The following is a 23,438-nucleotide window of genomic DNA, read 5'->3' as shown; positions in this document are numbered from 1 at the left end:
CCCGACGGGACAGGAGTCGGCAGGGCGCCGATGCGTCAGGAGTCGGCAGGAACGTCCGACGGTCAGGAGTCGGCCGGAACTCCGACGGGTCAGGAGTCGTCCGGAACCCGACGGGACAGGTCGGCAGGGGGACAGGAGTCGGCCGGGAACGCCGACGGGTCAGGAGTCGGCCGGGCGCCGGCGGGTCAGGAGTCGGCCGGAACGCCGACTGCACTGGAGTCGGCCGGGCGCCGACGGGTCAGGAGTCGGCCGGGGCGCCGACGGAACAGGAGTCGGCCGGGCGCCCGACGGACAGGAGTCGGCCGGGCGGAACGGCCGGACGGACGGGACAGGAGTCGGCCGGGACGCCCGACGGAACAGGAGTCGGCAGGGCGCCGATCGTCAGGAGTCGGCAGGGCGCCGACGGAGTCGGGCGGGTTACAGGAGTCGGCCGGGTGCCACCATCAGGTCCAGGCGGGCGCCGGTGGACAGGAGTCGGCCGGAACGCCGACTGACTGGAGTCCTTGCCGGGGCGCCCGACGGGTCAGGAGTCGGCCGGGACGCCGACGGGACAGGAGTCGGCCGGGACGCCGACGGAACAGGAGTCGGCCGGGACGCCGACGGAACAGGAGTCGGCCGGACGCCGACGGAACAGGAGTCGGCCGAACGCCGACTGCACTGGAGTCGGCCGGGCGCTGACGGAACAGGAGTCGGCCGGAACGCCGGACAGGACAGTCGGCCGGGCGCCGACGGAACAGGAGTCGGCCGGATGACGCCGACGGAACAGGAGTCGGCCGGGACGCCGCGACGGGAGTCGGCAGACGCCGGCGGAACCGATCGGCGGCGTCAGGAGTCGGCCGGAACGCCAACGGGTCAGGGAGTCGGCCGAACGCCGATGGGACAGGAGTCGGCTGGAACGCCGACGGGACAGGAGTCGGCCGGAACGCCGACTGCACTGGAGTCGGCCAGAACGCCGACGGGTCAGAGTCGGCCGGGAGCCGACGGGTCAGGAGTCGGCCGGAACACCGGTCGGGTCAGGAGTCGGCCGGAACACCAACGGGTCAGGAGTCGGCCGGAACGCCGACGGGTCAGGAGTCGGCCGGAACGCCGATGGGACAGGAGTCGGCCGGAACGCCGACGGGACAGGAGTCGGCCGGAACGCCGACTGCACTGGAGTCGGCCGGGGCGCCGGCGGAACAGGAGTCGGCCGGGACGCCGACGGAACTGGAGTCGGCCGGGACGCCGACGGAACAGGAGTGGCAGGGACGCCGACGGAACAGGAGGTGGCAGGGACGCCGACGGAACAGGAGGTGGCAGGGCGCCGACGTCAGGAGTCGGCAGGAACGCCGACGGGTCAGGAGTCGGCCGGAACGCCAACGGTACAGGAGCGCCAACGGGTCAGGAGTCGGCCGGCCGACGGGTCAGGAGTCTGCCGGAACGCCGATGGGACAGGAGTCGGCCGGAACGCCGACTGCACTGGAGTCGGCCGGGCGCCGACAGGTCAGGAGTCGGCCGGGGCGCTGACGGAACAGGAGTCGGCCAGAACGCCGACGGGACAGGAGTCGGAGTCGGACGGGGCGCCGACGGAACAGGAGTCGGCCGGGACGCGAAATGGGTCTGCGAAATGGCTGTCGTGAGCTGCTGAACCTGGTTAAACAGGGCAGTCCAGGCCTGGTTGCTGCTCGCCAGGGCGTGACGAACATCAGCGGTCTTGGTGACAACCTTGGTCTCGCGTCTCTGGAGCGCCTCTTCAATGGAACCGGGCTTGTGACGAGGTGTCGAACGCTGGGCCCTGTCGTGGCCAGATCGTACTGTCACGGTTGGTGTGTGGACCCAAGAGCAGTACGACGAGGAGACAGATAAAGTTCTGGAGCTTTATTTGAAGCTGAGAACACAGCAGACAGACAGGCAGGCAGGATATGACTCACAGTGGGAAACAGGTAAGGGATCAGGCAGACGGAAACCAGAGGAAGCGGAGGCTAATCTCGTGGTCGGGGACAGAAGGCTGAGACGTTGACCGGGGCACAGGCAAGGCAGGGAAGTCCAGACAGGCAGGGTCGGCAACAGGAAATCAGTCCACGGGAAATTGCTGGAAAGCGTAGCATGAAAACAACGAACGATCTGGCCGCGAGTGTGTGAATGAGTGGGGCATTTATACTGCAGGGTGTAGGTGCAGCAGAGTGAGCAGGTGAGAGGGATGGTGCTGATGAGGTGGGTGTGGCAGACAGGTGCACTGCATGAGGCTGATTAGGTGAGTGAGGGAGAGTGTGGTGAGAGAGAGGGGGCTGAGCTGTGAGCTGGAAGTGGAACTGGGAGTGGCCGGAGTGAACTGAGAGAGAGTGACAGGCAGGTGAACAGAGTGAGCCAATTAGGTGAGTGAGACAGAGTGACAGGGAGTATGGAACTACTGGCAGTATGGAGGAAGAACTGTGACAATTATACACACTTGTTATAATTGCTATTATTGTGCAATCAAACTAACATTAAAGCAATATTTTATTCAAGGGACAACTGAGGAAACCCAGGCCCTCATTGTCTGTATGACTGGGTAAGGGATGGAGCCAAATTTGTGATTAATATCTTATTGAAGAGGCAGTGTGTCACTCTGTGTCACTCTTTGTTTATGTTTTTTCCAGGGACTTTGTAACCACTTCTGACCTGGAAATAACTGCCAAACAGGCCAAAACGAAGTAGAACAACAACAAGTTTGCTGCAACAACCAGGGGCGGACTAATGGAGTGCTGCCCCCGGAGTGCAGCATCCATCTGATGCTGCACTCCGGTCTATTATGTATTATATTTATTGCTTATTTATGTGTTTTTACTATTTGATATTTATTAAACTGTTTTCTAAATATGAATTGTCTATCAATTGTTGAAGTCTACCAGAATAAAAATTTCCCTCTGACCTGTTTGATCCGGTGCTTTCTGTTATTAATGTAATCTATTTATTTCATTGCTTGATAGGCAGTGTAAGAGCACACCTATCTTCCCAGGTTCTGAGTCAAAAAGTTACATTAGCCTACATGATTACTGTATTATAGACATGAAATGTCCTGTTTCTGTTGATGTCTGTCCTGGTTAATGACTAATGATGTGCGTGGCAGGTAGGCTACTTCTTGCACTGATGTATTGTGATGTTTGTGCACCTAACTGTACAAGGCCTGTCAGACTGAGTATCAGCCTCTTTATGTTGAGTACCAAGAAGACAAATGGCAGGTCTGTATGTGGAATGTATGCTAATCCATTCCAATATTAAACTAAAGTATCAAACCTCCCCTGAACTTGCCAGTTTATCAGGTAGGCCTAGATAAAGCTAATGTAGTCAAATATAACAGCCCTGTATATACATGTTAACTTCAGCAAGGTTATAATATTACTTTTTTTTTAATGTAAATAGTTTTTCAGAGGTGTTGGTCCATCCCATGTATATGAAGGGTAGACTAAATATTAGAAACACCTCTCAGTATAACGTTACAGTTCAACAGCACCACAAACCAAGCTGACACAAAAAATAAATCACCACCTCTAAAACATTAAATAAAGACTTTATACAATATTAAACTGCATTAGTTTTTAACCTAGGCATGCCTAATCATGCCTAGGTATGCCAAGTAAACTGTCAAGTCTACATATAAATGATAGTAGACAGGTTAAAAAGCATAGGATGATTAGACAAATGTACAAAGCTAGAGAGACAGGCTAATATGGCCCGTCCTCCTCTTCAGCTTCTCTATAATGCACAGCAATGGCAACCAGCCTCTGATCCAATTTGATGTCCTAATAATTTTTTATATTATTATATTATAATTATATCATTATTATATTATTATATTATAATTATATTATATATTATAATATATCATTTCGTTTTATTATATATTATAATATTATATAAATATATTATATATTATATATTATATATTTTATCATTATATTATATATTATATATTATATATTATATATTATATATATTATATTATATATTATATATTATATATTATATTATATCATTTCGTTTTATTATATATTATAATATTATATATTATATCATTATATATTATATATATATTATATATTATATCATTTTCATTTTATGTCAATATATATTACAGTGAAGATAACTGGAGTAGACAGGAGCCATGGCTCTGGTCAGTACGAGCTGAGTTGGTGACGTCATCAAGTTCGCTGCTGTTCCGATTGCAGTCGAACTATCGAACTAGCTACTGAACTAGCAAGTTTGCAAGTCCAAACTTGACAATACTTGGTATTGAGAAAGAGCCCATGAATTAACAAAATAATAAAGATTGCTTTATTATTTTTGTATGTAAAAAAAAATGTCTTTCTTAAGCAGCAATACAAAATGTTCCAAAATCTTTTATAATCATTTGCAAGTGATTAGCTTTGATGTAGCCTATTCGTATTATTAGCAAACACTGCATGTCATCACTTACTTTAGCTGCAGTAGAGGAGGATGGATAGCTGCTCGACAAACAGTCAGAAAATGTGCATTTCTGCAGATTGACGTTCTGCTAGGTGCTGTAACTATAACATATAAGAGATTTAAACCCAATCCATGATGTCTCCCTAAACCTACCCAAGTCATTTGTGTCCGGTCTACCTCCGAGCACATCCACAGTAACATACTTTCAATATCACCACATGAAGTGTTTGAAGTTTTAGAGATCTGTTCATTATCGATTAGGCTGACACAAGAAGATTTCAATATTTACTCCAAAACTACTGGATATAAAAAGCTGATAAAAAAAACATGTAAAATATCTTATTTGATTGGTTTGTTGGCCTAGAGGTCGCTGGGAGAAGAGGAGGAAGACTTCACAGTGCTGTAGGTCACCGCATCATCATCATCATCATCTTTAACCCGAACCTGGGAAACGAGAGGGAAAGGACGTGATTTAATACAACACGTTGTGATCGAAGATAACAATGCAAAACATACACAGACTTGAATGTTTCTTAAGGACTGAAGTCGCCATGAGACATTTATGGTATTGACAACAAATATCCCCTTCAGGATGACTTGTGACAATGGTCCTTTAACTTTTCATCTGCTGCCATCTTCTGGTAAAAATGTTAAATTTAAATACTTCCAATCAGCCTCAGCTGTAATTTGTGTTTAACGCTTATTATCTCCACCAGGAGAATCATGTGATTGGTCGTGAGTGTGTGTGTGCCACGGTGAGTGAGTGAGTGTCTGTGTCTGTCCACGGTTAATCATTCTGTTGCAGCAAACGGCATAATATTTTGGCTGCATGCTCAAGGACCTCTGGTGGTTGCGTTGACTCACACACGGCCGAAAACTCTTGTTTCTTCATTGACTAGCAACAGCAGTGTAACCAATCAGACAGCTTACCTGTGCTTTAGCGTTGGTCTTCTTGGTGTAGCTGACGGAGGCGTAGGAAACACCATCCTCAGGATCAGCCTGCACAGAGAAGACAACATCATGGCTGCTCAGTGACGTGGGGAAACTAGCTTAGTTGCATGACTTGACTTCTCTTTTTCTCTGTGGTAAAGGAAACTGTGTATCTCATACTGCTGCATTTTAGAGAACAAACATGACACATATCTCACAGTGGTGGGTTAACTGTACAGTATAGAGTGTGATCTCACCATGTCATGACTGGTTTCTGGACCGGGCGGAGTCACAGCATGGTTTAAGCTCAGTCCCTGGAAAATACAGTTACATTAAATACAGTCTAGTAACAGTTTTCAATTCACATCAGTGGTTAATAATTATAGAATAAACGGTGTGCCATGCTGTAAATGTTGCATATTTACTCCTTTTATTTCTCTCAAGCTCAATTCTAAATTTGATATAGATTTTTCCACGGTAAGGATACAAGTTAGCTTTACCATGTTTTTCTGACCTTTGCTATTGAAACCAGAAGCCCGGACCCTAAACAATTTGTTCCACAGTGCATTGTGAACACGTTTTTCTGTGGAAGTCTGTTTAGGGACGGTAGTAGTCGGTAGTAGTTTTGCAGTGTTTTTTGTTGTTTTGTTTCAATTTAAAACGTTAACCGCATGTCTAAAACAGCCAACGTAATCCAGGAGAAGATAGCTCATAACTGTATAAACATTTGATTATTAAGGTTCAAAACTCACAATTCTTTCATCCATCTGTGTTGTGTTCCCTGAAAAGATGAAGGAGAGTTCAGCTTCCACAAAAATGATGGAAAAAAGAATCCCAGTCTATGAAAACACATAACAATTTAGGAAATGTCTCACCTTTAGTTCTCTTCCATCTGATGACCGCCACAGTGATTATTAAGAGAGCTGCTAAACCGGCAAACACAATGATGAGCCACATCCACCATTCTGGAAGGAGGAAAAAAAACATTAAAAACTTATTTTGCAACATTCTTTGCAAAATAAATCAGTTTCTGTTGGTACAAATCTGCATCTGTAAGATATATCATCTGTTAACTTTTACAGAATTCTACCTTGAATGTCATTCAAAATAGTGTCTTTAACCGAATAAATAATTAAAATGCATGTGATAAGACGTTGAAGTTTTAAGATAAAAAATAAAAACTTAACTTCTGTGTGCTACATATTCCTGATTGTGGTTTGAGAATAATCATCAACATCTTATGAAACCCTTTTAAAATTAATTCGTGTTTTCTTTTATTATGTTTTGCAATTCCAAGTTCAACAGAGATTAAAAGATACCAACAGCCAGGTTTGAGACTCAGACATGTGGATAAGAGAAAGCCAACATTTGCAGCCATAAGGAGAGAGAGATGTAGGATGTTAAGTCACTACCTGGTTTTGTTGGAGTGTCATTCTTTGCAGATGATGTATTGTTTTTCCCCACTGATGTGCTTCCTTTTAATTTTGTTGAAGAGGATATGAAATAAAAAAGACAAGAAATGGTAACAAAATAGCTTATCTGATGAGACTAAAAAAAAAACAATAATGTAATCTTAAAACTTTAAATAAAACCATTCGTACCTGTTTTCTCACAGACACCGACATTACTCAGCAGGGTTTCTACACTCATGTTATCTGTCACCTTACACTTCAGTAACTCATAATACTTTAGCTTCTGACAAAGATGAGGAGCCAAAAGTGTCACAGTGGCTGAACAGATATGCTGTGATGTCTCCACATCACTCTTATCACCCTCATACAGCCACTCTACTGTGTGTTCACACTGATCGTATGTCAACACGGTGCAGAACAAGGAGACTGTATCAGTGGTATTTGTTCCCTCCACTGGTGAAGATGTTCATAATGTGAGAGAAAGACAACAAGAGAAACATTAACTTCATCACAGTAATCTAAATTATTGTAATGTTTCAGTATATGGACAGTTTGGACTGAAAACATTTTGATGTAAATACTCACTGTTAATCACAGACAGAACCACCCGAGCATCTGGACCTTGTTTTTGTCCTGATATAAACTGTCTGCAGGTGTAAACACCAACATCTTCAGCTGTGACATTTCTTATAACCAGAGAACAGTCTGCTGTCAAACCCAGTCTACTGGATTTAGCTTTGGAAATCACATTCACATTAATCCTCCCAAGATCAACCAGCTCCTTTGCTGTTTCACCAGAACGACTGTGAAGCCAAGTAGTACTTTTACATTTGTCCTGATTCACATTGTTACAAGACAAAGTGGCATTATCTCCAGCTCTTGTGGTGACAGAGGAGAGGGTTTGTCCACTTGCTGCTGTTAAAGATGAGAGAAAAATATAAAAAACGAACTGTGATATGAAAATTCGTTTTTTTACATTTATATGTGGTGATAATGACATTAATAACAAAGAATAGCAATAAAATATCCTTTTAACAAGAATCCACTTGACACACCTTGTTCAAAACAAACACCAAACTTGTCTGTTTCACTTAAATCAAGTTACTCAAATACTGTTAGTAACGTTCCTTTTAGTCATGTATGTGTTTTATATTCTTACCTGTGAACTGAAGCAGCAGCAGTATCACAAATAAAGTCATTTTAATCCATCTGATTTCAACCATCGTGCCTCTCTTTCTCTGTCTCTTCTTCTCACGCCTTCAACTGTCAAAGCTTCTGACCGAGTGCTTCTCTTTAAGAGAGACACAGCATTTACTTCCTCTTATTAGTAAAGAGTCACTTCCTCACCATGACTTTGAATCTTTTCCTACATTCATGCAGACAGATCAGCTTTTCATCTCTCTTAATGTCTTATAGATATCTATTTATATATCAGTATAGATATCTAAATATAGAGGAAAAAATGATCATTTAATGTATAACCTTTGTATTAAGAGTGACTCTCTGTTTTATACTGTTTTTGTGGCCTGCGCGAAAGCATGTCTGCCTCCCTTTCCGCTTGAACTGTACTTGAACCTCTGATGACTGGCTTTTGATGCAATGCCTGATCTGTATACCACACTGACGTGCTAAATGATGGAAGGTTGAAATATAGCCTAGCCTGTTCATTAACCCTTTTCATGTGTGTCTGAGACAAGAGTGTGCCTTCATTTGGGAAATTTCCTGTTCTTTATTAAGCGATGTCTCTTTGTTCTATATTAAGTATGTCTATCCCTTCATTGAATGTAACTATTGACTCTTTGTTCTTATGCATATAAAAACCCTGGTGAAGATGCACTCAGGACCGATTCCTCGGCAGTCAGTCTCTGACTGTCACTTTGTTGGTTTCGGTCCATTTTTTGCGCAAAAGCTTATAAATATACAAAGATAAATTTCTCTTTGTTGGTCTCCCTTATTCGGTCAACTTCCACCACACTAAACAGCTCAAACAAAAACAGACGACATGCGTCAAGTTAATCGAGAGAAGCTTCAGGTCAAAATGTGAACTTCTCTCACGGAAGGAATCTTAAAATAATCAGCTGAGAACTGAGTCCTTGAAGTTCACGGTGAACGTCTCTTCTCACCCACCCACCAAAACCACAGCACACTTCCTTTCTGTTGGGGTATTTTGGAGTCATAATCATCTGGTTTATATTCACAGTCTGTGTTCGTATATTGCTTTGAAATGGTTTCCTAATGTTCTGTGCACAGGGATAGTATTTGCATTTTAAGACCTAATTCTCAATGCATTTTAGAGTTCAGGAGTCCAGACTGAGGTTATCTTATTTTACTGTATGAAACATTAGAAACACTGATATGAGTGGATAAGAAGTTTTAGCAGTAAAGACATGATAACATTAGATTTAACAGTTTTCAATCATTCAATACTTTATTTTGTTGCAATGAAGTTTAAGCAGCCTGACAAGACGAGGAGGAGTTCTGAGTGAGTTGAGTTGCAAATGCAATTGTGCAACTATGATCTTAAATTTTTTTAATTTTTTTGGAGTGGATGTTGAAGTTGTAAATCAGTGGAGTCTGACAGAAGCAGAAGGTTCTCCAATGCTTTCATAGGTCACTGTACCCTCATCTTCATCTTCATGATGCACCTGTGAAAAACAACACAACACAATTCATATTCTGCATTCAAATAAAATAAAAAATCACTTTCATCAGCACTGTTTGTTTTTATTGTAATCTAGTGAAACACCACAAACACAAGCGTTTGATTATTCAGTTTTAAAACTCACAGCATTGTCGTCCATCTGGCTTTTGCTCCCTGAAAAGACAGACAAAGAGTTGACTTAAGTTTCCACTGGGTAAAATGTCTTGTTAATAAAAATCACATCTGGGAATGGTCTCACCTTTAGTTCTCTTACATATGAAGACCGCCACAACAATCATTATGAGTGTTGCAAAACTAAAAATAATGAACCTCCACCAATCTGGAAATTGAAATAAAAACATTTTGCTTGTATCTTTCTTTTTCATTCAAAATCAAGTAGCTAAACAGAAAATAAACATGCTTTTCCAAACGTTAATATCTCCTCCATCAGCCAAGTGTTGGTCTGACATTCATACTTTATGCTTCACTAAGAGACAGAGATGTAAGAAATGATGTCACTACCTTGTTTTGTTGGAGTGTCATTCTTTGCAGATGATGTATTGTTTCTCCCCACTGATGTGCTTCCTTTGAATTTTGGTGAGTATGATATGAAATTACAAGACAAACATCAGGATAAAATACCTGGTGTTCAACAAGAGAGAAGAACAATGTGATCTTAAAATGTAAAAATCATAAAATACAAAACAAACGCACCTGTTTTCTCACATGAGGACTGGGGGCCGACTTTACACAGCAGGGTTTCTCCACTCTTTTTATCTGTCACCTTACACTTCAGTAACTCATAAAAGTTAAACTTCTGATTAAGATGAGTAGTTGGAAATGTCACAGTTTCTGAACAGTTACGCTGTGATGTCTCCAAGTCACTCTTATCACCCTCATACAGCCACTCTACTGTGTGTTCACACTGATCGTATGTCAACACGGTGCAGAACAAGGAGACTGTATCAGTGGTATTTGTTCCCTCCACTGGTGAAGATGTTCATAATGTGAGAGAAAGACAACAAGAGAAACATTAACTTCATCACAGTAATCTAAATTATTGTAATGTTTCAGTATATGGACAGTTTGGATTGAAAACATTTTGAGGTAAATACTCACTGTAAATCACAGACAGAAACACCCGAGCATCTGGACCTTGTTGTTTGTCTGATATATACTGTCTGCAGGTATAAACACCAACATCTTCAGCTGTGACATTTCTTATAACCAGAGAACAGTTTGACGTCATTCTCAGTCTACTGGATTTAGCTTTGGAATTCATATTGACATTAATCCTCCCAAGAATAACCAGCTCCTCTGTTACACGAGGAGAACGACTGTTAAGCCAAGTAGTACTTTTACATTTGTCTTGATTTTTTATCACATTGTTACAAGACAAAGTGACTTCATCTCCAGCTCTTGTGGTGACAGAGGGGAGGGTTTGTCCTCTTGCTGCTGTTAAAGATGAGAGAAAAATATAAAAAATGAACTTTGATATGAAAATAAGTAATGATGACATTAATAACAAACACTAGCAAATGTCCCTTTAACAAGAATCCACTTGACACACCGTGTTCAAAACAAACACCAAACTTGTCTGTTTCACTTAAATCAAGTTACTCAAATACTGTTAGTAACGTTCCTTTTAGTCATGTGTGTGTTTTATGTTCTTACCTGTGAACTGAAGCAGCAGCAGTATCACAAATAAAGTCATTTTAATCCATCTGATTTCAACCATCGTGCCTCTCTTTCTCTGTCTCTTGTTTTCACGCCTTCAACTGTCAAAGCTTCTGACCGAGTGCTTCTCTTTAAGAGAGACACAGCATTTACTTCCTCTTATTAGTAAAGAGTCACTTCCTCACCATGACTTTGAATCTTTTCCTACATTCATGCAGACAGATCAGCTTTTCATCTCTCTTAATGTCTATGTCTCTCTTAATCTATTTATATATCAATATAGATATCTCAACAGTTACGGATGTTGAGATATCTATATTGAAGCAGCAGAAGTATCACAAATAAAGTCATTTTAATCCATCTGATTTCAACCATCTTGCCTCTCTTTCTCTACGTCCTGAACTATTAAAGCCTTTGAGAGAGTGCTTCTTTTATAGAGATACAGCATTAACTTCCTCTTATTGGTAAAGCTCCCCTTCCTTATTTTGACTTTGAATCTTTTTTTCCATTCATGCAGACAGATCAGCTTTTCATCTCTCTAAATGTCTTGTAGACATCTAAACAGCCCAAAAAGACGTGTTTGAATGTTGAGATTGAAGTGGAACCCTACAGATGATATAGAGGGAATATGTGGTTCTGTCTTTCCTTCTTCAGAAGTTCGATAAGAGACAACTTCCCTCTCAGAACTGGCAGCAGGCTATTTCGTAACCCTGCTGATGTGGCTGTTTGAATTAAGGGCACAGATCATTACATTACCAATGTCGCTCACTCGTCTGGGTTTTTTGGGAGTCAACCTGAACGCTGGCTGTTGACCTTTCCTTTAAAACATTTACTCAGTCATTTTTGTTTTAACTGGATGGAATTTGGGGCATCTGAATATTTAGCTATTTTGCAAAAACATAGCTAGTGCACGCATGTAGAGTTTGGAAAGAAAAGCCTTGGCAATTATTTTTTGGAGTTTTTTTTCTTACCAATGGCGACAAAGTAGTCTCTATCTTTCAAATTAGATTCAAACCAAATTGGGAATATGCCTTTAATTTCTAACAGAAACAATCCGGGCCACAAAAATAAACAATGGCAGGTTAAGTTGTATATGGACAGTAACAACAGTGAGAACATATAAGAACAGTGTTACATTCTATATCCTGAATAATTTGGTTATGTAGAATTTAAGAAAGAATATTTACAGCAAAGAAAATGAACTTTTGTTGCCTGAAAATAACAAGAAAAAAGAGAGTTGAGTTTAGCTCCCGGGTTAATACAATTATAAATAAAAGATTAATCTGTGGATGTTCTCACCTTTGGTTTTCATCCATCTGATGCCAGCCAAAGTGATTATTACGAGTGCCACTAACACTACGGGTACAATGATGTACAACCACCAACCTGGAAAATGAATGAAAACATTAAAAAACATTCAATAGTTGCAATCGTTGATGTTGTTGCATCTTCACCTGCACGGATGAAATAAGAAAACCTAAACAAACCTCACAGCGAGAAAATACGTCATTTGCCGTCACTAAATGTGAAGGAATAATATCATAATAAATGTTTTAATCCATCAAATATGCAAATTAGTTCTAGGTGATTATAAACAGCTTATCATGATTCATATTCTCACCTGGTTCCTCACCTGAGGACTGAGGGCTGAAGGGAAACAGCTGCACTTTTTGAGTAAAACCATCCGTCACCTCACACTTAAACAACTTACGATACTCTGACTTACGATACTCTGACTTACGATACTCTGACTTACGATACTCTGACTTACGATACTCTGACTTACGATACTCTGACTCTGCTGATGTTTCTTCTTTTATCTTCATCCACATTTTTCAGCTCAAACATCCCCTTGACTGTGTGTCTACACCTGTCATGCGTCAACACAGAGCAGGACAGCGTCACCTGCTCACCACCTTCATCTTCATCTCCATCTCCATCATCATCTTCATTCACTGACAAAAGACGTAAAGGTACAATTACTGGATCAACCATTGTTACGTTTCAGCACATTGCTCTAATAACAGTTTGATCTGAATACTCACTGTCGATAATGGACAGATCAATCTGAGTGTCTTCAATGTGTTGATTTGAGCTGTTGACAATGGTAGAGACCAACATCTTCATTTGTGACCTTCACCCATCACGAGAGAACAGTTCTCTGAAACACCCAGTCTGTTTGATTTTTAATGTGCGATGTGCAGTCAGTCTCCCATGACCAAACAGCTCAGCTTCTCTCTTTCTTGAATCACGGAAGATCCACGAGGTTCGGTCACAGTTATTCTGACGATCTAACACATTTACACAAGACAAAGGGACTCCATCTCCAGCTCGGACAGTGAAGGAGAGGAATGCTGCCCAGTAACTTCTGCGAACAAAGATGCGAGGGAAGCAAGAAAAATAGGACAAAATATGAATGTGGCTTTTATGTTGAGAATTAGTGTTGAGGCACAACAGAAGCTGCAAAACAAACGTAACTCTCTCCGTCAAATAAAAGTGACAGCATGTAATATCACTCACTATAAGTAGTATTAATAAAGTGTATTTATGTGTTCTTGCCTGTAAACTGAAGCAGCTGTATAAGAAATAAAGACATTTTAATCCATCTTAATTCAACAATCGTGCCAGCGTCTCTTTTTTCTGTCCCTTCTTCAGCTATTAACTGTCAAAGTCTCTGAATTGATGCATTTATAAGAATGTCTTCCCTGTGATGAGGAAAAAGTAGACACTTCCTCAAAATGTCTGTTATTAGCTTCTTAGCTCATGATTTCCTTGAATTGTTGCACAACTTTTCAACCACAGGAGGACACAGTCGGTTTTGTAACGGATGGGTTGGTCACAGTTTCAGCAGATCACGACACAACTGTGTTGTCAGGTTGGGTTTGTTCATAATGGTAGGGTATTAACTAACACTGCTGTTCTAATTGAGCACAAGCGCAGTTGAATTTATTTGGATGAACTGCTGCTGAAAAAGAGCGGATTAACAAACACTACTAGAGCACAATATCAGCTGACATGATAAGGGCCTTAAACCTGAAAGAACTGATTCTTTTTTTGCCACTTGAGGGTAGCGGTAACAAGTTGTGATCCCATAATTGACATATCATGAAAAGTTGTTTATTTACACTTCCTGTAATTACGGTCCAACATTTTCATTCATTTGGAGTCACATGTCTATCCACATGGGGAATGTAAGTCCAACATGACCATACTAATGTATCTGACTTACTTGCTTTTCACTGTCTAAAGATGTTTACACACAACAAAAATCAGGAATATATGCAGGGAAATATTTAGCATTTCTCCGTCTGAGATAAGTTGTTGTATAGCCTAAGCTATTATAAGTTATATTATAGAGTTATTTATAAAATGACGCTGCTTTCTCGCTGCGTAATATTCACATACTCTGAGAAAGTACTCATGAAAAATAAAACAGTTCGAGAAAAATGAAAAGAAGGCCCCAGGTGTGTAAATGCCTTTAGAAAAAAATCTGTTTTATTGTGTTAAATTGGAGGAAGTGTGGGACATCCAATCACAAGGTGTTAAGTGATTCAATGGGATTGCAGTCACATGTAAATGCTAAAACTAAATTTTAATGCAGTCCACATAATTATGGTAAAACATTAAGTTATTTTACATGCAAGTAGATATTGACTAGAAGAGGCCCGAGAATCAACCCTTGAGGAACATGTACTCAGATGTGTAGTTACTATCTAAAATATAAATACATTCTTTATCTGACAAATAAGATTTTCATTTATGTTTGTGTATACGAAAAATATAAAATAATTATAGTTTTTCAGAACATTTATTTGCAGACTATATTATATTATCAGTTACAATTAAAGGGTAGAAAGCTTCAACTAAAAGTCACAACTCAAGCCTATTATACAAAATTTAGAAAAACATAATTTATTTCCGGCAAACAGGTGAATAAAATCACCCTAAGTTACTTAAAGATTAGTTCTTCAATACAAATAATGCTATAGCTGAGGCAGATCAACAACATTAAAAAAAACACATTTTAAAGAGCATTTTGACAGATGCTTTTCAAATATTCGACCACTAAAATGGTCTTTTAGACAATACAGACATTTGACAAATTTTCCAGGTGAGCTGAAGTTGAAATCGTTGATCAGTAATATCTCACTCAAGAAACGGGTTCTCCAACATTTTCATAGGTCACTGTACTGTCATCTTCACGATGCACCTGTAAAAAACAACACAACACAATTCAGATTCTGTATTAAATTACCTTAATTTCTGCAGCCAAATAGATTAAAAACATTCAATATTCTTATTGTAAACAGTGAAATACCATACTGAATATTCAGTTTTAAAACTCACAGCATTGACTTGCATCTGTGTTTTTCTCCCTAAAGAGACAAAAAGAGTCTACATTAGTTTCCACAATAATAATAACTATATTTATACAATGTATATCCAGGTTGATCAAATCCTCTTGTTTATAAAAACAAGATCTGCGAATGTTGTCACCTTTAGTTCTCGTCCACATGTTGACCGCCACAACAGTTATTGAGAGTGCTGCTAAACCAACAAACCCAATAATGATCTTCCACCAACCTGCAGAGAAAACATTTAAAACATTGCAGCTTTCTGTTCTTTTTAAAATCCTGCAGCTAAAAGAGAATAAACATGCTTTTCCATACGTGAATATGTCAACCCACAGCCAAGTGTCGGTCTGACATTCATACTTAAAGAGACAGAGAGAGAACATTTTGATTTGCTACCCTGTGATGTTGTTGAAGTATCACTGACAGCAGGCGCACATGTGGTGATCCTCACTTTAAATGACAAAAGCAAATGAATTAAATTAAAAATTAAACTGTGTGACGTTTTCCATCTGCAGTAAGTCAATCGTAATGATGATTGTGATTATTATCTCACCTGGTTTATCACCTGAGGACAGAAGACTGAAGGGAAACAGCTGCTCTTTTCCATTGATGTCCGTCACTTTACACTTGAACAACTCACGATGCTTCAGTCTCTTCTTCTCACTCATGGGAAATGTCACAGTTGCTGAGCACCCGGGCTTGGACATCTTCATGTCTTCATACTCATCTTCTCCCTCATACAGCCACTCCACTGTGTTTCGACACCAGTCATATGTCGACACGGAGCACGTTAACGTCACCTTATCAGTGTCGTTGCTTTCAGTGACTGATGAAGATATTGTGAGAGAAAGAGTAAAACTAACTTCATCACTGTATCCGTAATTATTGTTATGTTTAAGTAAATTGTGACGGACTAACATGACAGTTTGAAACATTATGTTGTAGATACTCACTGATAATAGCAAACAGGTAAATATGAGAATCTTGTGAATTGAACCGTCTGCACGTGTATCGACCAACATCCTCATATGTGAAATTCTTTATAACCAGACAACAGTTCTCTGTAACGCTCAGTCTGTCTGATTTATCTTTGGCATATTCACCAATCTTCCCAGAGTTCACCAGTATGGAGTAGAAACTTCTTGCCGAACTACTGTAGATCCATTTAATTCTGTCACATTTGTCCGGACCATATGTCACGTTCTTACAAGACAAAGTGACAGTATCTCCAACTTTGACAACATAGCTGGGGTCAAGTTCTCCAGTCATGGCTGTAGAAAAGATAAAAGAGGAAAATGGAAAATGAAATGAAATATGAATGTGACTTTTATGTTTACAGTTTGTAGTCAAGACAAGTTGAGTTTAAATGAGCCCCTATTTCTGAATATATGCAAAACATTACATTACAAAACAAAATGTCTTCTTATTTTTATAACAAAATCAAGTCCTTGTTTCTTCCTATAAAGCTGATTATGACGTATGCTTATGTAGCGCTAATACCAACCAGTTTCAACCAGTGATATTACAACATCCATCCTTAAATAAGTCTGCAACTTTTAGTGACAAGGGAGGAGTGTGTGGAGCCACAGTCCTCTGTAGCTCAATAGCATGCTACATTCTAAGCCCGCCCACTTTATAGCGGTCCAATCAAATGCAAAGGATTTGTTTTAAATTCCTCTTGACTCTACACTGATCAAATATTGACTGACCAATAATCACATAACCAACGCTAAAAACATTGTAACTTCCATTTCACTGGGACTTTAAGTTCCCAATGTGTCTCATCCTTCAATTAATATAATTCAACACGTTTAGAAAAAAAAAAAAAGAAATGCAAAATTGGCTGTCTAACTTTAATAAAAGTCACTATGTAATAATGTAGCAATAAGAAACAAGAACAACGTTTTGTAATGTTTCTTGTATTTCTGTATATGTTATATGTATTCTTACCGGTAAACCGATGCAGTATTATCAGAAATAAAGTCACTTTAATCCATCTGAATTCAACCATGTTGCGTCTTTGTTCTGTCCCCTCTCAGTCAGAGTCCCTGCAATGATATGTGTTAAAGATAAATGATTCTAAATATGTATTGAATTTCTGTGTGATGTCACTTCCTTGTCACTTCATTGTCATTGAGACTCACTTCCTTTTGCACGTTGCTAAAATGATGTTGCCGGATGTTCAGCCCTCTTCAATTTTCTTCAGAATTACAACCAAAGACTGTTTATCTTTAACAATCAGTTAACACATCTGATCCACACTGAGTTACAATGCTTTGAATAGAAGGTTACTAATCCATCAGCAATTTTAGAAAATGAAGTCTCTGAAGAAATCATGTGAAGAAAAGCTGATGAGTAGAAGGGATTTTGGTACTGCTTTATAAAGTTCATTACAACTTCTTTTTTTCCAAACAGTAATTTGGCAATAATTACATTTCAACCCTTATCAATATTTGTTGAATTACATGTGTATCTTAAATTTCACAGTAAGACAATTTGCATTGACATGAGGACAGTAATTAGTATCAAATGTAATAACCCTTTCCAGGAGCCGTCTAAAGAAATTACAACCATCGGTTCCTTTTTAGAAAATATATATATAAAGTATTTCTATAATATAAAGATTTTCTGAGGATACAGCAAGCTGTGGTTCAGTGTGGAGCTAACACAACATAATTGGTTGATGCCTTTATTAAGGGGAGTAAAGGTTCAGAAAAAAATTATGTTGTTCCCATAAAAAAAAAATATTGTTAAAGTACTCCTGACAAAAACAAAACCTCAATTTTTTTTTATTGTGTTTAATTGGAGAAGTTGTGGGACATCCAACCATAGGTGTTTAGTGAGTCAATGGGGCCGTAGTCACTCGATAAAACAAAATTTTAGTGCATTCCACGTAATTATTATAAAAAATGTAGTTATTTTACATGCATGTAAATATTGAAAAGGAGAGGCCCAATAATCAACCCTTGAGGAGCTCCGCGTGGTTTTTATCTGCTCAGATATGTAGTTTCTAGCTAATAAATAATGTATTTTTTAATCATAAAAATACAATTGAAATTTATGTCTGTGTCAGAAAGTCTATGTAAAAATGTATTTTCAGTACGAGAAACCTTAAAATGAATCCATTTTCAAGAATATTTATATGGAGAACGGATTATATTATGAGTTACAATAAAGAGAAGACTGGAGACTGATTCAATTAGAAATCGTAGCTCATTCAAGTTTATTTTTCTGACTTACAGCAGCCAAAGTCTGTTAAACTTTTTACCCAATTAGTTTACATTCTCATCCACATGGATTCACACAATCAGTCAAAAAGTAAATAACTAATCCATCAGCAATTTTAGAAGATAAAGAGGTCTGTGAACAATCCTGTGGAGACAATCTGAAGAGTCAGTAGTACTGACTGTAAGTCGCTTTGGATAAAAGCGTCTGCTAAATGACTGTAATGTAATGTAATGTAATGTAATGTAATGTAATGTAGAGGAGATTTTGGTAATCTCTTATTCAACTACTTTCTTAATAACTTATTGTTTTGGGAAATATATTTGGCAATAACTACAAATGTATCCAAATTTGTTGCATTATATGCTTGCCTTTAATTTAAAAGTTATAAAGGTTTGCACTGACGTAAAGACAGTTACTTAGTACCAAATTACATCAGGAACCCTCTTAAGGAGTTCCATCATGGCCAGACATGTTCTGCGACAAATCCTGCAGATCGAGAGAGAGCATGAAAGAGAACAGCTGCAAACTGAACGTAGACAAGAAGTGCTGCCTGAGATCACTATTCTGGAGGAAAAGCCCCTCAATCTTCACTTATCGTCAAATAACCATCTGTGATGTGTCACTTCCTCACTCAATTTATAAGTTGCTAAATTTACTTTGCCAGTTAATCAGCCTACATCATTTTATATTTAATGTTCTAGGCAAGAGACTTCATTTAAAAATAAAAGGGACTTTTTTTAACCTTGTATGACAAACGGAAAAATGGATGAAATGCGTCACGGAGAAAAAGTTTAAAAAACAAGATTTAGATAGATAGGACGGCAAGGCCTGAAAGAAGCTGATGAGCTGTTGATGGCTTTACTACTTTTTAAAGTGTACTCCACAGTTCAGGGAGCTTTTTATGAAATATATATAAAGTGAATCGTTATTAAGATTTTCTAAAGATACAGCAGCAGAGGAGGAAGCTGTGGTTCAGTTTAGAGTTAATGGCTGATGTGCTTGCAACCACGGTTGCATTTAATCAACACTTTCTCAACAACACTTTTCTTGCACTGAGCGCACCTCCTCAAGGAGAGGGCCGAACTGTACTGACACTCATGGATCAGCTGTGGAGAGCACCGTAGCTGATCATCCCCATTGGTTGTAGAAGTCCAAGTTAACATTAAATGAAATCCAAGAATTGCAGAACAGAGCGTCAGCAGTTTTCTGTAACTCAACAACCAAGTACAATTCACAGAGTTTACCTAGTCAAAACAAACTGGACCTTTGGGTCAAGTGTACTTTTATCCGGTTTCGGTTCTCTGATGTCAAAGCACCCTCAGTCACCCGCAAGTACTATAAATAGAAGGTAGACAATAAGTGATGCCTGAACTCACTAATCTACAGAAAAACTATCTCACTTGTCAATCGTTAAGCATCTTTTATGTGCTTTTTTTCCACCTCCCCTGGCCGGTTTATGCATATACTGCTGTATGGCTGGTCACATTTTTGCTGTTTGTCCCTCTCGGCCAAAAGACAGGGCTCATCAGTTTTAAGAAAAGACCTGATGAGCAACACCTTTTCCACTGCTTCAGCCTCTCACACCGATATGCAATTTCAAGCCACCTTAGTTTTCCGGGGCATCACCATTCCCCGAACTCGCTCTCGTGGACTCTGGAGCAGATGTATCTTGGGATGCCCTCCCCAATGAAAGCGATACAATTCTTGCCGGTGCTGACTTTACTTTTGCACTCGGAAATGGCAGTATGAGAATAACAAGGAATTTCAATCAGGAGAGACTTCAATAAAATGTAACAATAATTTATTACACATAAGAAATGAATAATACAAAGTCTTTGGCGATTGGACTCCATAGCGCAAGCATCTAGCACTACCCTGAGCCTTCCTCGTAGCACTTATTGCACTCGTATTAGTTGTTGCACTTACTGTATTCGTATCAGTTCGCTGCACTTATTGAATTTGTATTTGTTTACTGCACTTATCCTATTCGTAGTAGTTTGTAGCACTTACTATATTCGGATTAGTCTGTTGCAATTATTGTTTTCGTAGTAACTTGCCTCTGCACTATACTTTTGCTCTGGCTTATGCTTTGAGATGCTTGTTTAAGAAAGGAGATGCACTTATGACTTCTGGTGACTAGTAGTTCTCTTGAATACCTATGTTGAAGACACTTCCTGTAAGTCGCTTTGGATAAAAGCGTCTGCTAAATGACTGTAATGTAATGTAATGTAATGTAATGTCTAACAGCGGGGCAGTGATGCTGAGGTCAGACAGGCACAATCCCCCCTGGAGTCCAGACACTGGTGGTGGTGATGTAGTGAGTTGTTGCATCCGATGATGAATGATGAGCAGTACTGTGATGCTGACTGGAGGTGAGTGGGGTGGAGGAGGGTTGCATCTGATCTTGCTAAATGACACCTGAAACCCACAATCAGCTGATAGAGAAGTCACAGGGAGAGAGTGACTGGGATTATGAATGACAAGGAGCGTAAAGATAGTCTTCCTGACTGAATTTACGCTAAGCTTCATTTCAATCAGGAGAGACATCAATAAAATAGAACAATAATTTATTACACATAAGACATGAATAATGCAAAGTATTTGGCAATTGGACTCCATAGTGCAGCCATCTAACAGAGGGCAGTGATGCTGAGGTCAGACAGGCACAATCCCCCGAAAGAGAGAATTATTTTATATAAAGATATAAAATAAATAACTTACCTACTGCTGCAGAGGACTCCACAGCAGAAACAGAAGATTAATCATGAGAGAAAGGTTATGGGTAAAACTTGTTAGAATGAGCTTGTATGAATTGAAGTTAAGCCAGAGTTAAGAGGGGTCAGAACAGGATAGTTGTCAACATGTTAGACCTCATCCCAGATAGCTGGTCAGCTAAGTCCGCAAAACAGAATAGAAAAAAAAAAGACCAGAGAGAGACCTGGAGTCCCCGGAAACCAGATAAAGGAGAGGACAATCATTTTAGTTTAGTTGTTTAGCAGGGAATGCTAAGGTAAGATTATGGTTCAGGTGGAGGAGATTGTACGCTGGGGTGCGGGTGCCAGCATCGGTGCAGGGATCAGCGGGTTTAGGGAAGCAGAGGCATTGTTGAGAAAGATGACGCTTGGGTGTTCTCTAGAGATTGGAGGCAAGTGTCTATAGCCTGAACAGAGCTTACCAGAGACTGGAGGGTTGCTAAGAGGGCCAAGGGCTGGTTAGGTTGAGCATAGCTAGTGATCGACCTTGCGTTTAGCAGGTGAGGGGCTCGTCCCCGGGCTGGTGATCCTACTTACTATGTATGCATGCAGAGAATAACCATCAAGCAATTGATTTTCCGTGCATTTGTTCATCGAGATACAATGTGTGATTTAAGTGTAACCTTAATGGTTACACTTAAATCAGTAAAGTAAGTAAAAGAGAAAAATTAAATACATGGGCATTCAGAGCTGGGTATAAATGTTAATCAGAATGATGATGATAATGAATATGACATCTATGACATCTAGCATAAAGTCATGTTGAAAATGAAAACATTAGATCCTGAGGTCAACAAAACCGAAACTCAGATCAATGAACAACCTCAAGTCCATCCCACAAAGTAGATACAAAGTATAATATTAACTCATGTTTGAATTGTGGTATGGTCCAGTGTTCACAGCCATAGTTTAACTTGGTCTGGTTTTCTAAGAAAAAACACATAAAAAGCTTCAGGTCATCTGCGAGCAAAAACAAGAATTGATGCCTGGAGGCTCACTTAGCGGCAGGTAAAAGTATAACTAACTTTACCCTGTCACCATTTTTAAAAGTTGTGATCAATAATGTGTCATTTGGCTGGACAGGCAGAGTGAATTTCAAATAACATGGTTTTGTGCAGAAAGGAGCATCAGATATAATGCAGGATTAAATGTGACAGAGAACAAGGTTGAAACCTTGTATAAAACCTTTAGTACAATGATCCTTGCCACCAATGTAATTCTAAGATACTCAAGATAAGCATTTTGTAGAAATCATTTACCAAGGTTTACAATATGTGTGTGTGTGTGTGTGTGTGTGTGTGTGTGTGTGTGTGTGTGTGTGTGTGTGTGTGTGTGTGTGTGTGTGTGTGTGTGTGTGTGTGTGTGTGTGTGTGTGTGTGTGTGTGTGTGTGTGTGTGTGTAGGTGTGTGTGTGTGTGCCTACTAGGGCATACGTCCTTGTCTAACCTTCTGCCAGGATGGCAACTGTTGCTGACTGTTCAGGCTCCCAGATTCCTGCACATTAAGATGTAGTTCAATATTAAAAATGATGCAATGGAGGTTAGAATATAGTGAATTCCAAAATCTTGGATTAGTTTAAAGGATAAGTTATTAAGTACTCATTGAGTCAGTATTTACTTTGCTCCATGAATTCATTTCCTTACCTATTTGCTATATATATATATATATACATTGAATATATTGATTTATAATCTGCAGTCTGCAGTGTTTATCTCTTTAATGCAGCAGGTACCTGTATGTGTTCGTTGCCCTTGTTGGAGGCAGCACTGGCTATAACAACCAGCTATTACAACAACACATATGCACAAAATAATCACAAAAACTGGTCTTTGAAACTATAACAAAGGTAATTTATCTTAACAACACTGATTGAAATCAATAATATTATAAATAAACAAAACATCTATTATACAATTACAAGCATACTACCTGAAAGCAACAACCAATCACATGGCGAGGGGATGTGTGTGTGTTTGTGCATGCGTGGAAGAGGGGGGGGAGACAGAGACATCATAGTCACG

General features: G+C 39.9%; 2 protein-coding genes across 5 annotated transcripts; both read right to left on the bottom strand.

The window, feature by feature from the left end:
- Nucleotides 1–4,293: 4,293 nt before the first annotated feature.
- LOC129106765 (uncharacterized) lies at nucleotides 4,294–8,086 on the bottom strand. The gene is made up of 9 exons (XM_054617983.1): nucleotides 7,924–8,086; nucleotides 7,350–7,679; nucleotides 6,954–7,217; nucleotides 6,765–6,827; nucleotides 6,228–6,317; nucleotides 6,105–6,133; nucleotides 5,610–5,666; nucleotides 5,353–5,421; nucleotides 4,294–4,866 (listed from the first exon to the last, which is right to left on the bottom strand). The coding sequence occupies exons 1-9, from the start codon at nucleotides 7,985–7,987 to the stop codon at nucleotides 4,783–4,785; spliced, it is 1,050 nt and encodes a 349-aa protein (XP_054473958.1). The 5' UTR covers nucleotides 7,988–8,086; the 3' UTR covers nucleotides 4,294–4,782.
- A 1,102-nt stretch (nucleotides 8,087–9,188) lies between these two features.
- On the bottom strand, nucleotides 9,189–11,486 carry LOC129107399 (uncharacterized). 4 transcript variants are annotated; one of them, XM_054618879.1, is made up of 7 exons: nucleotides 11,080–11,477; nucleotides 10,525–10,860; nucleotides 10,120–10,392; nucleotides 9,928–9,990; nucleotides 9,665–9,745; nucleotides 9,551–9,579; nucleotides 9,189–9,409 (listed from the first exon to the last, which is right to left on the bottom strand). In XM_054618879.1, the coding sequence occupies exons 1-7, from the start codon at nucleotides 11,141–11,143 to the stop codon at nucleotides 9,329–9,331; spliced, it is 927 nt and encodes a 308-aa protein (XP_054474854.1). In that variant the 5' UTR covers nucleotides 11,144–11,477; the 3' UTR covers nucleotides 9,189–9,328. The 4 variants fall into 4 exon arrangements, with proteins under 4 accessions (XP_054474854.1, XP_054474856.1, XP_054474858.1 ...); XM_054618881.1 differs by having other exon boundaries at nucleotides 10,525–10,857; XM_054618883.1 differs by having other exon boundaries at nucleotides 10,525–10,586; nucleotides 11,080–11,472.
- Nucleotides 11,487–23,438: the final 11,952 nt, after the last annotated feature.

Source organism: Anoplopoma fimbria, chromosome 18, assembly GCF_027596085.1.
Source record: "Anoplopoma fimbria isolate UVic2021 breed Golden Eagle Sablefish chromosome 18, Afim_UVic_2022, whole genome shotgun sequence".
In the NCBI taxonomy this organism is placed as follows: domain Eukaryota; kingdom Metazoa; phylum Chordata; class Actinopteri; order Perciformes; family Anoplopomatidae; genus Anoplopoma; species Anoplopoma fimbria.
Note: the sequence above shows the minus strand (reverse complement) of the source record. Positions and strands in the feature narration are given on the sequence as shown.

What these genes read in the sequence shown, in the direction of transcription:
- LOC129106765 (XM_054617983.1), bottom strand. Translation starts at nt 7,987, where the DNA reads ATGGTTGAAATCAGATGGATTAAAATGACTTTATTTGTGATACTGCTG. An exon ending in CAGATGGAAGAGAACTAAAG is followed by an intron (nt 6,134 to 6,227) that starts GTGAGACATTTC and finishes TCATCTTTTCAG; the next exon opens with GGAACACAACACAGATGGAT. An exon ending in CACAGATGGATGAAAGAATT is followed by an intron (nt 5,667 to 6,104) that starts GTGAGTTTTGAA and finishes TGTATTTTCCAG; the next exon opens with GGACTGAGCTTAAACCATGC.
- LOC129107399 (XM_054618879.1), bottom strand. Translation starts at nt 11,143, where the DNA reads ATGGTTGAAATCAGATGGATTAAAATGACTTTATTTGTGATACTGCTG. An exon ending in GCTGCTGCTTCAGTTCACAG is followed by an intron (nt 10,861 to 11,079) that starts GTAAGAACATAA and finishes CATCTTTAACAG; the next exon opens with CAGCAAGAGGACAAACCCTC. An exon ending in CATATGTAAGAGAACTAAAG is followed by an intron (nt 9,580 to 9,664) that starts GTGAGACCATTC and finishes CTGTCTTTTCAG; the next exon opens with GGAGCAAAAGCCAGATGGAC.